The following is a 13,095-nucleotide window of genomic DNA, read 5'->3' as shown; positions in this document are numbered from 1 at the left end:
TTAATCAAGAAGACCCGTCCAAAATTTAGTCCTTGTCGAACATCAATATATCACTAGGGTAAATGCATGTTATGAAAGTTACGATTAAACTAATTTCCCAGAATAATTAAGTTAACCGGTGGGTGAAGTTCTTGGACCTATATATATGTACTGTATGGCAGTCTGGTTAAGAAGTAAGAACCGAAAGCTTACGATAGACAAGAAATGGCTTTCTTTGCCTTCTTTCTCATCTTATGCCTTTTGCCCTTTTCACCACCAACCAACTGCATTTCTTCTCCAGAATCCCAACATACACAAACAGTTCGCCTAAACCACCATGACACCATACAAGCCATAGAAGATTTCATGGCTTTTGATGCTGGCCAGTTACTACAAGAATCTATCCAGGTACCGGCCACCACCACCACCACCACCTCCTCCTCGTCATCCCCTTTCCAGGGCAATTATATCCCTGTCTACGACATTGACATCTTTCTCAAATCAGGCTATGAAGATTATCGCTCTCTGATTCTGTTTCGCCTGGCTCGTAATGCCAAAAGGTTTGAATGGTTGTCGACATCATTAACTGATTCTGCGGTGGTTGATATTCCTTACTATTACGAGAGTGCGTCTTATGTGGGGATTATGGACATAGGGAATCCACCACAGAGAGCTCACCTACTCGTAGACACTGGCTCTAGATTCGTATGGTGGGATTGCCAGCCATGCAATAATTGCCCTACTTTCAGCTATAATCCTTCCCGCTCATCATCATATCGTCAAGTGGATTGTCGAATGGAGGATGAGTGTCCAGGCAATGAAGGCCTTTTCTGGGGTTGTGATATGGATGGTAACAACAAGTGTGAGTTTAAAGTTGTGTATCGTGATTCCACAGAAGCTGAAGGTTTTCTTGCCTACGAGAAAGTAACAACTACCCATGGTGAAGAGGGTGGCGACGTAGTCCTTGTGGAAAATCTTCGGTTTGGGTGTGCAGAAAAGTCTCCAGCAAGTATGATAGGTAAGAAGTTCACTGGAATTCTGGGTTTTGGACCCAACACTTACTCCTTCATCTATCAAATGAATGCTACTAGTTTTAGCTTCTGTCCTAAAAGTCATACTGCTTCTGTAGCCACGAGTTTATACTTCAATTCCCTGCCTATACCTGATGACTTCACCTTCAGAACCCCTCTTCTCCAAAATATTCAACCAATATATTACGCTGTGAACCTTACTGGTGTGTATGTGAGATGGGAATTTCTGGAGATTAAGTCTCTTACTAACTCAGATGGCCGGGTTGGAGCAGTGGTAGATTCGGGAACAAGTATATCTATGTTTCCTCTCCAATTCTATAACCAATTCCGTGATACTTTTACTGGGCATAGCCAATGGTTAAGTCGTTTGCCGGGGGAGCAATTTTTTGATACCTGTTACAACATCTCCTCACCCGAATGGTACTTGGAAGTTCCGGAGATCATATTCCAGTTTTCTGGGGTTACAGGTCATGAAGTTCTTAGCTAGGTTGGATGCCAACCAAATAATGATGCCCATTGGTGCCGACGGGAAATACTGCTTGGCCTTCAGTCCAACTATATTCCGCCAGTTCACACTAATTGGGACTTGGCAACTGCAGGGGACTCGTGTCTCTTTTGATTTAGCCAATCAAATGCTGCAATTTGATCCTGAGAACTGTAAAAATACCCCAAGCTGATGTAAAAGGCTTTCTGTCTGTCCTGGCATCTAATATATTGAGCTAATGGGGTTATAAATAACTATCTAAATTAACAGGAGTTCTTCCATTATCATTCTGCTACAACTGCTAAAAAGAGTGCACTGATCCTTCAAGTACGCTTAATTTTGACCCAATATTTGTCAGCTCAACAGAACTAAGCTAGTCATGAACTCGTGCCATCCATAACTAGTCGTATTTTTGAACCAGACTTTTGAACCATTTTTCACTATTTTTTTTAAAAATATTTCAATGTCATCCTAATTATGTAATATTAAAATAATTTAAAAATATTATATCATTGACCCAGTTCAACCATGAACAGAAAGCTTATTGATTCAAGTTTTATCCCGAGTTTGAAAACTGCGGATTGTAGATTGGGTGTAGTTGTGCATTGTCTCCATAAAAGAAAAAAAAAAGGATCTATTTCTAGGAAGCTGGTAATGTTGCTCAAAACTCAAAAGCATCTCTTCCTTCTTTCTCTCACAGGGAAGGAAAAAAAAAAAGCTCTTGCTTCTCATTGCGACATACATATCCAGCCAAAGCAACTTTCTCAACAATTTACGCTTCAGGTAAAGTGAACTAAGCTTCAGGTGTAAGTATTTTTTGGCCTAATTTCGTCTTGGTAATAGCACGTTAGCTTAATTTCAGTGTTGCCAACAATATAGTATTTAAAAAATTGAATAAGCTTATATATAATCTGGTTATGAACTAAGAAGTGATTTATGTGATATATTCAATTAAGTACATGATCATAATTATGTGATATGATACAAGAAAAAATAATGGTGAGTGATGTATGATAATGTAATAAATATACCATATGTTTACAAGTGCAGCACTAGATTGGATCCGTCATCAAATGACTTTCAAACGACATGCTTTCTCCAAGAACATTTTAAGTACAGAGAAAATTGTAAACATGTTCAAGCATGTAATTAATAGAAAAATTTTCACAAATTATAAGTATTTGCTGTCATTTATTTGCCGCAGTCGAAGTTGAAGTTGATTAACTCAAGTTCAAGGATGATGAAAAATCCCAAACTCAAATAAAAACACAAAGTTATCCTAGCAAACTTGTTAACCAAACAGGGAGACTATTTCTTATTCGAGGACATGAAAGTAATACTAGTCTAAACTTAATACTCCTATATGATATGGCAAGACTAAGCCTACAGATGATGGGTTTCAAACTCCATCCACCAGCTTATAATTGCAGGCATGAAGATGGCATTAGTGTAAAGTTTGGTGAATGTGGCACATGAATTTCAGCAAGAAAGGGGACCAGATCGACCAGCAGGGTGATTTGCAAGACATGCCACCAACCCTTAAGTTACAAGTCCGATCTGAATCCAATATTCATGTTAAATATAAAGCTCTTTCAAATTTGTGTTTTAACATTGGCTAGACAGAATATTGAATGAACAATGAATCCTAAGGGCATATCCTTAATCCTTTTCATCGGCCTCATTGCTATTTTATCATCCAATCAATTCAGGAATGCACCTTTATTGATCCTTGAGTATGTTAACGATCTTATTACCCTTGAAATGCCCTCGTCATCTACCGTTATTCCGATTCTGATGCTTGGTTATAATAGAGGTCATCATCATCATCATCACGATGACAAGAAAAGGAAAATAGTGTCAATCTGTGATGATTTTCCACCTGATTTTCCCCCTCCAGATACCAACACAACATCCACAATATGTGTTGATCATAATGGTTGCTGCAACTTCACCACCGTACAAGCTGCTGTCGATGCTGTTGAAGTTCTCAGCTCGAAAAGGACTATAATATGGATAAATAATGGCATTTACTTGTAAGTGGCTTTTCAAAACGTCCCCCCATCAGGCTTTAGCTTGGTTCTTTTCGTCTTTAATTTGCGTTGTTAGCATGGTTATTGTATGCGTTTGGGGGTCTTCTGTTGCACATCTCCCTATCACATCATATTACATAACTTCTTGAATTAACAAGTGTTTTAAAATATATTGATCAAGAGAGGTGTTTTAAAACTTAAATTCTTATAGTTGTAGGAATGAAGATGCTTTTAGTCGAATGAATGTTGAAGGTCCTATTAGTTTCAATATTTGCCTTCAAAACAGCTTCACGTATTTGTTTCAATACTTGTATACATTTGCTATTATTGCACACGTTAGCCCCAAGGCCTATAAACAATACTCAATTAGACGATTATCTAATTGAGCTCAAATAAGTGATAAGCCTAGCTATAAGCAAACCCTGGTTTGGCTCCAATAAAAGAAAGGATAAATTACTAGTAACCCCTTTGTAGTTTCACCTATTATTCTATGAGCCACTAACATTTTAAACCATCCACATAAACCCCTTGGTTTTATATACAGCAGAAATTTGATGGAAAGCTACTTTTCTAATGTTGTTAGTTGAAATGTCAATATTACTCTTACTTAATTTTACTTACTACTTTGAATAAATTCATCGGGAAATTAATTATGTGGGCATATGTAAAATCATACAGGAGTTAAGTGGCTATTTATGTAAAATTATAAGGGGCTATGTAGATATTATAGTTTCACATTTTTGGAGCTCATTTGTGTCAATTGCCATCATCAAATGTACTTTTCGTCCATTTTTCCAATTTACATAAGATCATAGAAGGTGTTACGTAGGTATCTTGAAACATTATAGGGTCATGTGGGAATATGCAAAAGTAAAATTGGGTTATTAGTAAATTACCCTAAAGAAAATCAAAACTATTTTTTCCTGGAACTCAAATACTGATCGCACGATCCATTCTCAAGTCCAGCGAGAAAGTTATCATTCCGAAAACAAAACCAAACATCTCCTTTCAAGGACAAGGCTTTACGTCCACGGCAATTGTGTGGAATGATACAGCCAATTCTTCGCATGGCACATTTTACAGCGGCTCCGTTCAAGTTTTTGCTGCCAACTTCATAGCCAAGAATATAAGTTTCATGGTCAGTAATTTCCTCAATCACTATATATAATTTCATTGCATAGTTCCCACTCCTCTAATTTATATAATGTAACACTTATTTACCTAATGCCCTCTTATACAAAAAAGTTAATATATACTTCTGCATAAATAAAAGGGCAAATTACACTTTACCTTCCTGTGGTTTAGTAATTTTTTTTACATAACTCTCATATGGCTTCAAAAACTATACATAATTCTCTCATAATTTGAATTAAACTGTCAAAGTGACGGAAATAATCATTCGTAATGGAGTCACTTAAAATGTCAAAAATACCCTTATGTAAAGCTGAAAATTATTTATTAACCAAGAAGGGTTATGTGTATATTTTAAAAACCATAAGGAGGTTATATGGTAATGCATTAAATCATAAGGGGGTTATATAGTAAAATATAAAAATCATCAGTGTGTCATGTATTTATAAGGGTAATTGCGACATTTGTAAAAGTTCTGTAACGAATAACTATTTTCGTCACTTTAATCTAAACCATGAGAGAGTTATGGACAACTTTTGACATCATAGGAAGGTTATTAAAAAATACAAAACTACATGGGATAAAGTGTAATTTTCCCTAAATAAAATGTAAGTACAGTGACAATTACTACGAGTATTTAAAGTACCTAGTTTAGGCAAGGTTCCTAATCCTAATAGCATTATCACACGAGATATAGAACGTGGCCCCTATACCTGGTCCGGGAGCAGTGGGAGCACAAGCAGTAGCGATGAGAATAGCGGGAGACCAAGCGGCCTTCTGGGGTTGTGGGTTCTTTGGAGCGCAGGACACCCTGCATGATGACCGAGGCCGCCACTATTTTAAAGAATGTTACATACAAGGCTCCATTGATTTCGTCTTTGGCAATGGGAAATCATTTTATGAGGTAATAATTGTGACCACCATCTCGAATTGATTGTTTTTTTATCATTCATGCACGATGGTAGATGCATATTGCAATGTGCAAGGACTACTACAAATTACTAGCTTAATTGTCTCTTTTTTTTTGTGGTCAACTTCTGTAAAATGGCTTGAACAAATTGTATTAAAAGGTAAATTATGGGGGTGAATCTGGTTTAGAACTTGTACATAAATAAACCTTTGAAAAATTTTTATTTTTTCCTTACTAAATTTTGAGTTTTGCACCAATGATCAATGAAAAAAGTATATTTAAATATTGGCTTGTCAAAAAAAATCTTGTTCTTACCTTGATATTGGTAGAAATTCAACTTAAGGATGTGCACACGAGGGGTTGGGTAACAATTTTTAATAAAAGAATTAAATAATTGGACATAATTGATCGCTTTAACGACGATTGCATATACAAATTAAATCAATACTCTAAAACACTTAGTTTACTTTACTAGTGAGTTTTTTTTTTATATACAAGGAAAAATTTAAAGGTAATGAGTTACAACAAAACAAAAAAAAGGGGTTATAATAAAACATTAGTAACAAAAAAAAGGGGTTATAATAAAACATTAGTGGGTAGTGGGTTCCTTATTTCCTCGTCTCATCTTGCAGTTATATAGGTCATTACTTGATATTCACTTACTTTGTATGTATTGTTATTACTCAATACTAATTATATATAGAACTAAAAGAACTTTATTTTTAATTGTGTCCTCACTGAAAATTTTTTCTAGCTTATGACTACCAAGTGTGCAAATTAAAGTTTGTGATTTGCCATGTTAAATGTCAATAGCATACCATGCTCGGGAAAAATTCTTTTTCCAAGATAAACTAAGTCACCATAAATTCAGTCTGAAACCTTTTTCACCTATGTTAAACGTTCTTGACATTACATCAAACTAATATTTATTTGTAAATTTAGAAAATCTAGTACCACTTTTTATATTTTGTGTACGTAAAGCATTTTAACAGGAACATTCTATGGCTCAGGCATTTTCTTTGTCTACAAAACTGGATATCATAATGAGACAGACAGAGCAAGCAAAACGTTTAATACATCTGCAATCAAGAGATCTAGTAATCGTTTACAAAAGTTCACCTTCCTAGCTAACTGCTGAGCATAATCCACCAGAATTGCCGGTTAACCTCAATAGCGAACCCAGTGGCAGTAGGAGCAAGGGCGATAACCGGAGCAGTGACGGCGCATGGGCGAGCTTCCAAGGACGAAAACAGTGGCTATGCTTTCGTGAATTGCAGCATTGGAGGAACAGGAAGAATCTGGCTGGGACGAGCGTGGAGGCCCTTCTCCACTGTTGTGTTTGCTTACACTTCTATGTCTGACATCATTGCTTCTGAGGGATGGAATGACTTCAATGATCCTTCCAGAGACCAGTACGTAAGGGGCTAGCTGCTGCTGCCATTACCCTTTTTTTTTTTTCGGTGCAGGGAAGGGGTGAGATTTAAGAAACGAGGAAGGAGGAGGAGAGGGATTTGATCATTACCATTATTCATTTTGCGACCTTCTTTTAAGTAATTTTTGCTGTTGAATCGATCTATGATTAACCAAGAAATTAATATGCCGTATGTACACATGCATGCAGGACTGTTTTCTATGGGGAGTACAATTGTTCTGGCAATGGAGCTAATACAACACTAAGGGTGCCTTATGCCCAAAAGCTCGATGACACACAAGCTACACCTTTTCTGAATATTTCTTTCATCGATGGTGATCAGTGGCTGCAACCATACAGTTAGGTTGAACATGGTGTTAATTAAGTTGTGGGAAGAATTTGCAATGGCTGAATTCAGAATTGGGTGTTTTCAATTTTCAATGATTTAAATTATAATGATTGAAGGATGAATAAATTTATTTGGAATTAATTTCTGAAATGATTTATTGTAGCGTTTGAAACATGAATAAATTTCTTGAAAGGATTCAAGAAGATTTAACAAGTAATTTATCAATTTATGTGACTAGAAGACTTTTTTTTTAAAAAATAATCATTATCTGTATTAAAACACTTGTAACATGCTATAAGGGTCCAATTACTTAAATCTAAAATCTGTTCCCTTCAAAAAACTTGTGCCGAAGCTTTGTCTCCAACAGAATGAGGCATCCAACAATTTAGTAACTTGAATATTTTGCAACAGGTGTAAATCTAGAGGTCTATATATAATTGCATACTCAATTTTTTGAAAGCTCAAATATATGTTGGTAGAGAAGTACAATGATTAGATGGTGGCGACTAGGATGCATCTGCTAGTTGTCAAGGTCATCGAAAAAATTATTATATCTCTAATTATTTATTACAGTAGCATTTTTTTATAACTTTGTACTTTTCAAGTTTTTTAATGATCACATGCGATAGAATAAATTATCTCTTGACATACCTCAAGAAAATTTAAGATGCTTTTTGTTGTTTTCTGCATGTATTTTATGGTTAAAACTTGAACGACGAAATGATCAGTACTCCGGTGATTTATAAGTTTCATGGTGTTAACATTTTTTTTTCTTTTCTAATTGAGAAATTATAATGATGTTTCACTTGCTCTCTCGATTATAATTCATAGAGTGCACCAGTTGCCTGCTTTAAGAGGCTGTTCTTAACCAGGCTAGGCAAAAAAATCTGCAAACCCAAAAATCCACGAGACCCAATTTGATGAAAACTGAAAATCAAGATATCTTGCTCTCCATTTACCTGTTGATGCAGGTCGAAGGATGGGTTTTACTCAGTAAGAACTTCGATACGAGTAACGATTTTGGTGACCAGCAAGTACTCACTCTGTCTCTGTATCTCATAAACAGAATTGTTTATAGTTAACTTTTTCCCTTCACAAATTTCCAAACGCAGAAAAGATTCCAAACATATAGTCTGAGTGGAGTCGCGGGAATGAGTAATCAATTGTCATCGACTTCAAACACCTGTCCCAGACACGCACGCACCACCCAAGATACAGGATGGCAGAATCAGCCCTTTTTCTTTCAACAAAGAGGTACCACCTTATGTTTTTCTTTGCCCAGCATTTCAGTTCTCACTTCCTCACTAAAGCCTATAGCTCCAAAACCATGCATTCGTCCAGAAAAAGAACCACGAATCTCTGTACTTTGTGACACTGTAATACAGGTTGATCGCTGCCAAGTTTGCATATCTTTCCTGGTTACCAGTATCTCCTTTTTCAAGAATTTATATATCTTTCAGAAAAGTTCATATCGTGTTTGTTTACATGTTTTTAGGTATGCTACTGGAAGTTTATGACCAATCTGGCTTTTTTGGTTTTCTATCAGGGTTGCAGTTGTTACAGGAGCGAACAAGGGGATAGGATTAGAGATATGTAGGCAATTAGCTTCCAAAGGGGTGATAGTGGTTTTAACTGCTAGAGACCAAAAAAAGGGCATTGAAGCTGTTCAAAGTCTCAAGGCCACGGCTCCTTGTGATAATGTCATTTTTCATCAGCTTGATGTGGCGGACCCATCAAGTATAGCTTCCCTGTCAGACTTTATCAAGACCCGATTTGGGAAGCTTGACATATTGGTATATTCGCAGTATTTTCTCTCTTTTCTGAGCTTCCAAGCACCTTAGTATTAGATTTGCTGGTTCAAAACTGGGATTTTTTTTAAAACTAAACTCACGCATTTTTTCTGGCCTAGTCGTTTATGGTTAATTGGTTATACGCCAGACATACCTAGATGCTTGTGTAATAGTGTGTTTAATTGAAGAGTTAAGCTAAGCATGCTTGTTTTATCTCTTTCTTCAATTTTTTTTTTCATGTTTTACTTGAATCTGTTTATGTGATATCATTCCCCTGTTCTCATGTGACAAAATAAATATGATACGGCACTCAATTGCTCCATTCTAAAGCTCAACCCGATGGATGGAGCATCTTTGAAAGCTATTGTATTTCAGATTATGGTCATGAGTTCAGCAGCTACAATACTAGAAATTTGATTTATACATATGGGCTTAAGTCAACTCCAGGGGAAAGGAGATGAAACTACTTAAGGAAGTCGATCAATGGGCTGAATGATCGTCAGACGTAGAATGAGGGCTAATATAAAAGAAGTGAAAGGACTTCAGGGAATATTCAGGCATTGTTCTGACGCATTTTCATTATTTCTTGTACCAAAAATGTCCGCAGTAGCACAGATGCTTCAAAATTTTCAAGCATTCTGGGAAATTCTGTCTTTCGCTTATGCACAATCAATCATCTTAAACTGTTTTTAAAAAATCTAAACCAACATTTGCATGTTACTTGTCTAAGGTGTGATCGAACATGGTCTAACCTAATCAGAGGGGATTAATAGAGCTTTGCGTATTATCATTTGTGCTGCATGCATGGATATTTCATGTTTCTTAGAAATATTGTGTAAGGTGACAAATTTAGCTGCTCTGAATCCTTGAAGCACAGGCAATTTTGGAGGATTTGGGGATAGCAGGGATGTTGGAGGGCCATTATAGGAGGATTTAACGTATTCAATGATCCCATTATGTTCTTATAGAAGGATTTGAGCGTTAAAATTATTGAAATTAATTCTATAGAACATAACCAAAGTGAAAAAGAAAAATTGTGCAGGTAAACAATGCAGCTGTTCTTGGTGTTAAAGTGGATAGCAATGCTCTTGATTCTTTGGCTGATCACGTGGTGAGCCGACCTTTGAATAGTTATTTCTCTGCTACAAAGTTTAGACGCTAGTGTATTCCTCTCTAGTCTTATGCTAATATCAAATGCCATGCAATGTCTTTGGAAGCCTGAACTTGTTGGCTATTTTTCAAAGAGCAATTAAGTAACTACAACTTTGTTGCCGACCCGTATATGCAGCCAGGAGGATACATTAATTGGAATGAGGTTTCGACTCAAGCTCATGATTTGGCGGAAGAATGCTTAAAAACAAACTACTACGGACCAAAAAGCACAACTGAAGCATTTGCCCCCCTTCTCAAATTGTCTGATTCAGGAAGAGTTGTTAACGTTTCCTCCTCATCTGGGAAGCTAAAGGTAATCAACCTAACTTGTAAAAGCAAACATTTTGCTCCAGTCCAAGATTAATGTAACTGTGTTCTCTTTCTTTTTTTTGGTTTTGTTGGTGTGCAGTTCATAGCGAATAATTGGGCTCAAACAACACTAAGCGATGCAGATTGCCTTACTGAAGACAGGATTGATGAAGTACTGAATGAGTTTCTGAAAGATTTCAAAGAGGGTTTTCTGAATGCCAAAGGCTGGCCTTCTTTTCTGTCTGCTTATACATTATCAAAAGCTGCCTTAAATGCCTACACGAGGATTGTGGCTAAGAAGTATCCTGAGTGGATGATCAACTGTGTCTGCCCAGGCTATGTTAAAACTGATATGAATTACCATAGAGGCGTCTTATCCTCAGAAGAAGGTGCAGAAAGTCCCGTATGGCTGGCCCTGTTGCCCCCCGGGGAAAAGCCATCGGGATTGTTCTTCTCCCAGAAAATTGTCTCACCTTTCTAGCGACTCAAAGACTGTTTACGTAATAATTATGGCTTTAGCAGACTTCTCTTGACTTTGCCTGTAGGAAGGATACGGGACCAATTTGTAAACCTTTCTGTCTGATTTATGATGAGACATGGCCACTAATTACTGATAAAGACAAGTATCTTCCGCAGATAAAATGCGTGGTGCAGAAATGGGCAGTTTAAGCCAAAGATTTTTACTGGACAAGAATCTTCAGGATATGCAAGAATAACAATCCAATTTCCTCTGGGGTGGGCTCTGAGTTTGCTTCAGCACATTTCCGGACTGATATTTATATGTCACTCTCAGTTTGCATTATTGGCTGGAGTTTTGGGAGCTTCTGGACCAAACAAAGTGTCCAGTGTACAGATCAAAACTTTGTGGAGTACAAACAACAAAAAGTTGAGGTGGATATTTAGACGGGTCCGAGACAGGGAAGAAAAAATCATTAGATGGATCAATTTTTTTTTTGTTGTTCATTATTGCTTTATTTATTTATTTATTTTTATCATCGTTGCTTTATCTATATACTACTCTATCTTAATCTACATAGGAGGAGGCTCAACTGAATCTACGGGGATCGATGAAAACTGAACTACCATCGAATCATACGAATGCACTGAATTTTTTAAAAAAAATCACTTATTGTAATAATTGATGAGAGACAAGATTTGAAATCTTGACCTTTCATCCCAGTCTTGACGGTGGCCGCCAGCGTTTGATGGTTTTGGATGGACCATTGAAAAGTTGGATTCTGGATACCATCGTTCACTGGTATTGACCTTCCACCAGTAGAGTCCGTGCGAAATTTGGAGTTTGGCGCTGTAAAAATGATTTTACAAACGTATCCTCGGGAAAGTGCTAACTAGCGCCATGACGCCATCGCCATTAGTCTGTGCGAAATTTGGAATTTGGCGCTGTAAAAATGATTTTACAAACGTATACAGTGCTGACGCGAGCCATGACGCTTCTTGCAATAAACCAACTAGTCCTAATAGTTAGCTATCAAGAAATCAAATTCCAGAGGTTTAAACCAACGGGAGATTTAAAATTCTATTTGAGTGTGGGTCAAGAAATCAAATTTCTTGACTTGCATTCTAAAAATTCAGGATTTTTTAGAAAAATTTCGTCAGTGAGTACGTAGGCACTTATCTAAACTGGTAATGGTTCAATCGCTTTCGAATTTTCCCTTTGAACCCTTTGGATCACCCCCTCCCCCTAATATAGAATAGAAATAAGTATAGAATAAAATCTATCATGTTCGACAAAAAAAACAAAACAAAACTTGTAATAAGTATGTTATTTTTTTAAACCAGAAGTTTGCATTGTATCGATACAGATGACCATCACGGATCAAGATATGTGTCGAGAGGCAAATTATGAAAATATGAAGGTAATTATATATTATCGATCAAACGCAATTCTTACATCAACAACTATACTTAACAACTGAGCTAATATGTGTCAAACTTATAATTAATACTACCAGACTTTGCTTTGTGTTACCCTATGATGTCCTCATGCTGTGTGGGAAAGACTATTGTAATTTCGTCATGTTAATGTGATTGTTGTATTTGCTATATTATTTGTTACAATTACATTATAATAGTAAATAGATTGTATCGTTGTTGATACGAACCCACCAAGATGGATTGAACTCGTATCCCACACAATCTCGGATCTAGACGAAGAATTTAGTTGAACTTGCAGAATAACCCTTGACCATTCTAAACCATAAGATTATGAACCAAGATGAATCTTAGCCCACAACCTAATAATTTAGTAAATTAGAGTTTAAAGGTAGAAAACGTCACAGCCAAGTGCATTTTTTGGTTGATAAGTCGATGAACACTTGAGAATCTCTCAAGTATTCAAATTGGATTTCTTAGACAAGAGAGTTGGAGTATTGTTGGAAAAATTCCTTTATTACCTCGTAAGAAATAGCATTTATGGCTTAAGACTTATTTATAGCCTTTATAAGATTCAAAAATCCTAATTAAACTAGAACTCACGTAACTAGTTTCTAAAAATCCTA

At 36.4% G+C, this 13,095-nt stretch overlaps 3 protein-coding genes across 3 annotated transcripts; all 3 read left to right on the top strand.

The window, feature by feature from the left end:
- The first annotated feature begins 204 nt into the window (after nucleotides 1–204).
- LOC113757978 (protein ASPARTIC PROTEASE IN GUARD CELL 1-like) lies at nucleotides 205–1,497 on the top strand. The gene has a single exon (XM_027301039.1). It carries the CDS (start codon nucleotides 205–207, stop codon nucleotides 1,495–1,497), a length of 1,293 nt encoding a protein of 430 aa, XP_027156840.1.
- Nucleotides 1,498–3,125: 1,628 nt separating this feature from the next.
- LOC113757975 (probable pectinesterase 8) lies at nucleotides 3,126–7,485 on the top strand. The gene is made up of 5 exons (XM_027301038.1): nucleotides 3,126–3,527; nucleotides 4,491–4,662; nucleotides 5,353–5,559; nucleotides 6,718–6,977; nucleotides 7,187–7,485. Exons 1-5 carry the CDS (start codon nucleotides 3,133–3,135, stop codon nucleotides 7,338–7,340), a joined length of 1,188 nt encoding a protein of 395 aa, XP_027156839.1. The 5' UTR covers nucleotides 3,126–3,132; the 3' UTR covers nucleotides 7,341–7,485.
- A 1,047-nt stretch (nucleotides 7,486–8,532) lies between these two features.
- On the top strand, nucleotides 8,533–11,377 carry LOC113757970 ((+)-neomenthol dehydrogenase-like). Its single transcript, XM_027301027.1, has 5 exons — nucleotides 8,533–8,579; nucleotides 8,872–9,118; nucleotides 10,158–10,223; nucleotides 10,404–10,580; nucleotides 10,677–11,377. The coding sequence occupies exons 1-5, from the start codon at nucleotides 8,545–8,547 to the stop codon at nucleotides 11,055–11,057; spliced, it is 906 nt and encodes a 301-aa protein (XP_027156828.1). The 5' UTR covers nucleotides 8,533–8,544; the 3' UTR covers nucleotides 11,058–11,377.
- Nucleotides 11,378–13,095: the final 1,718 nt, after the last annotated feature.

Source organism: Coffea eugenioides, unplaced genomic scaffold (genome assembly GCF_003713205.1).
Source record: "Coffea eugenioides isolate CCC68of unplaced genomic scaffold, Ceug_1.0 ScVebR1_3493;HRSCAF=4715, whole genome shotgun sequence".
NCBI lineage: Eukaryota > Viridiplantae > Streptophyta > Magnoliopsida > Gentianales > Rubiaceae > Coffea > Coffea eugenioides.
This window is presented reverse-complemented; position numbering and strand designations above follow the sequence as displayed.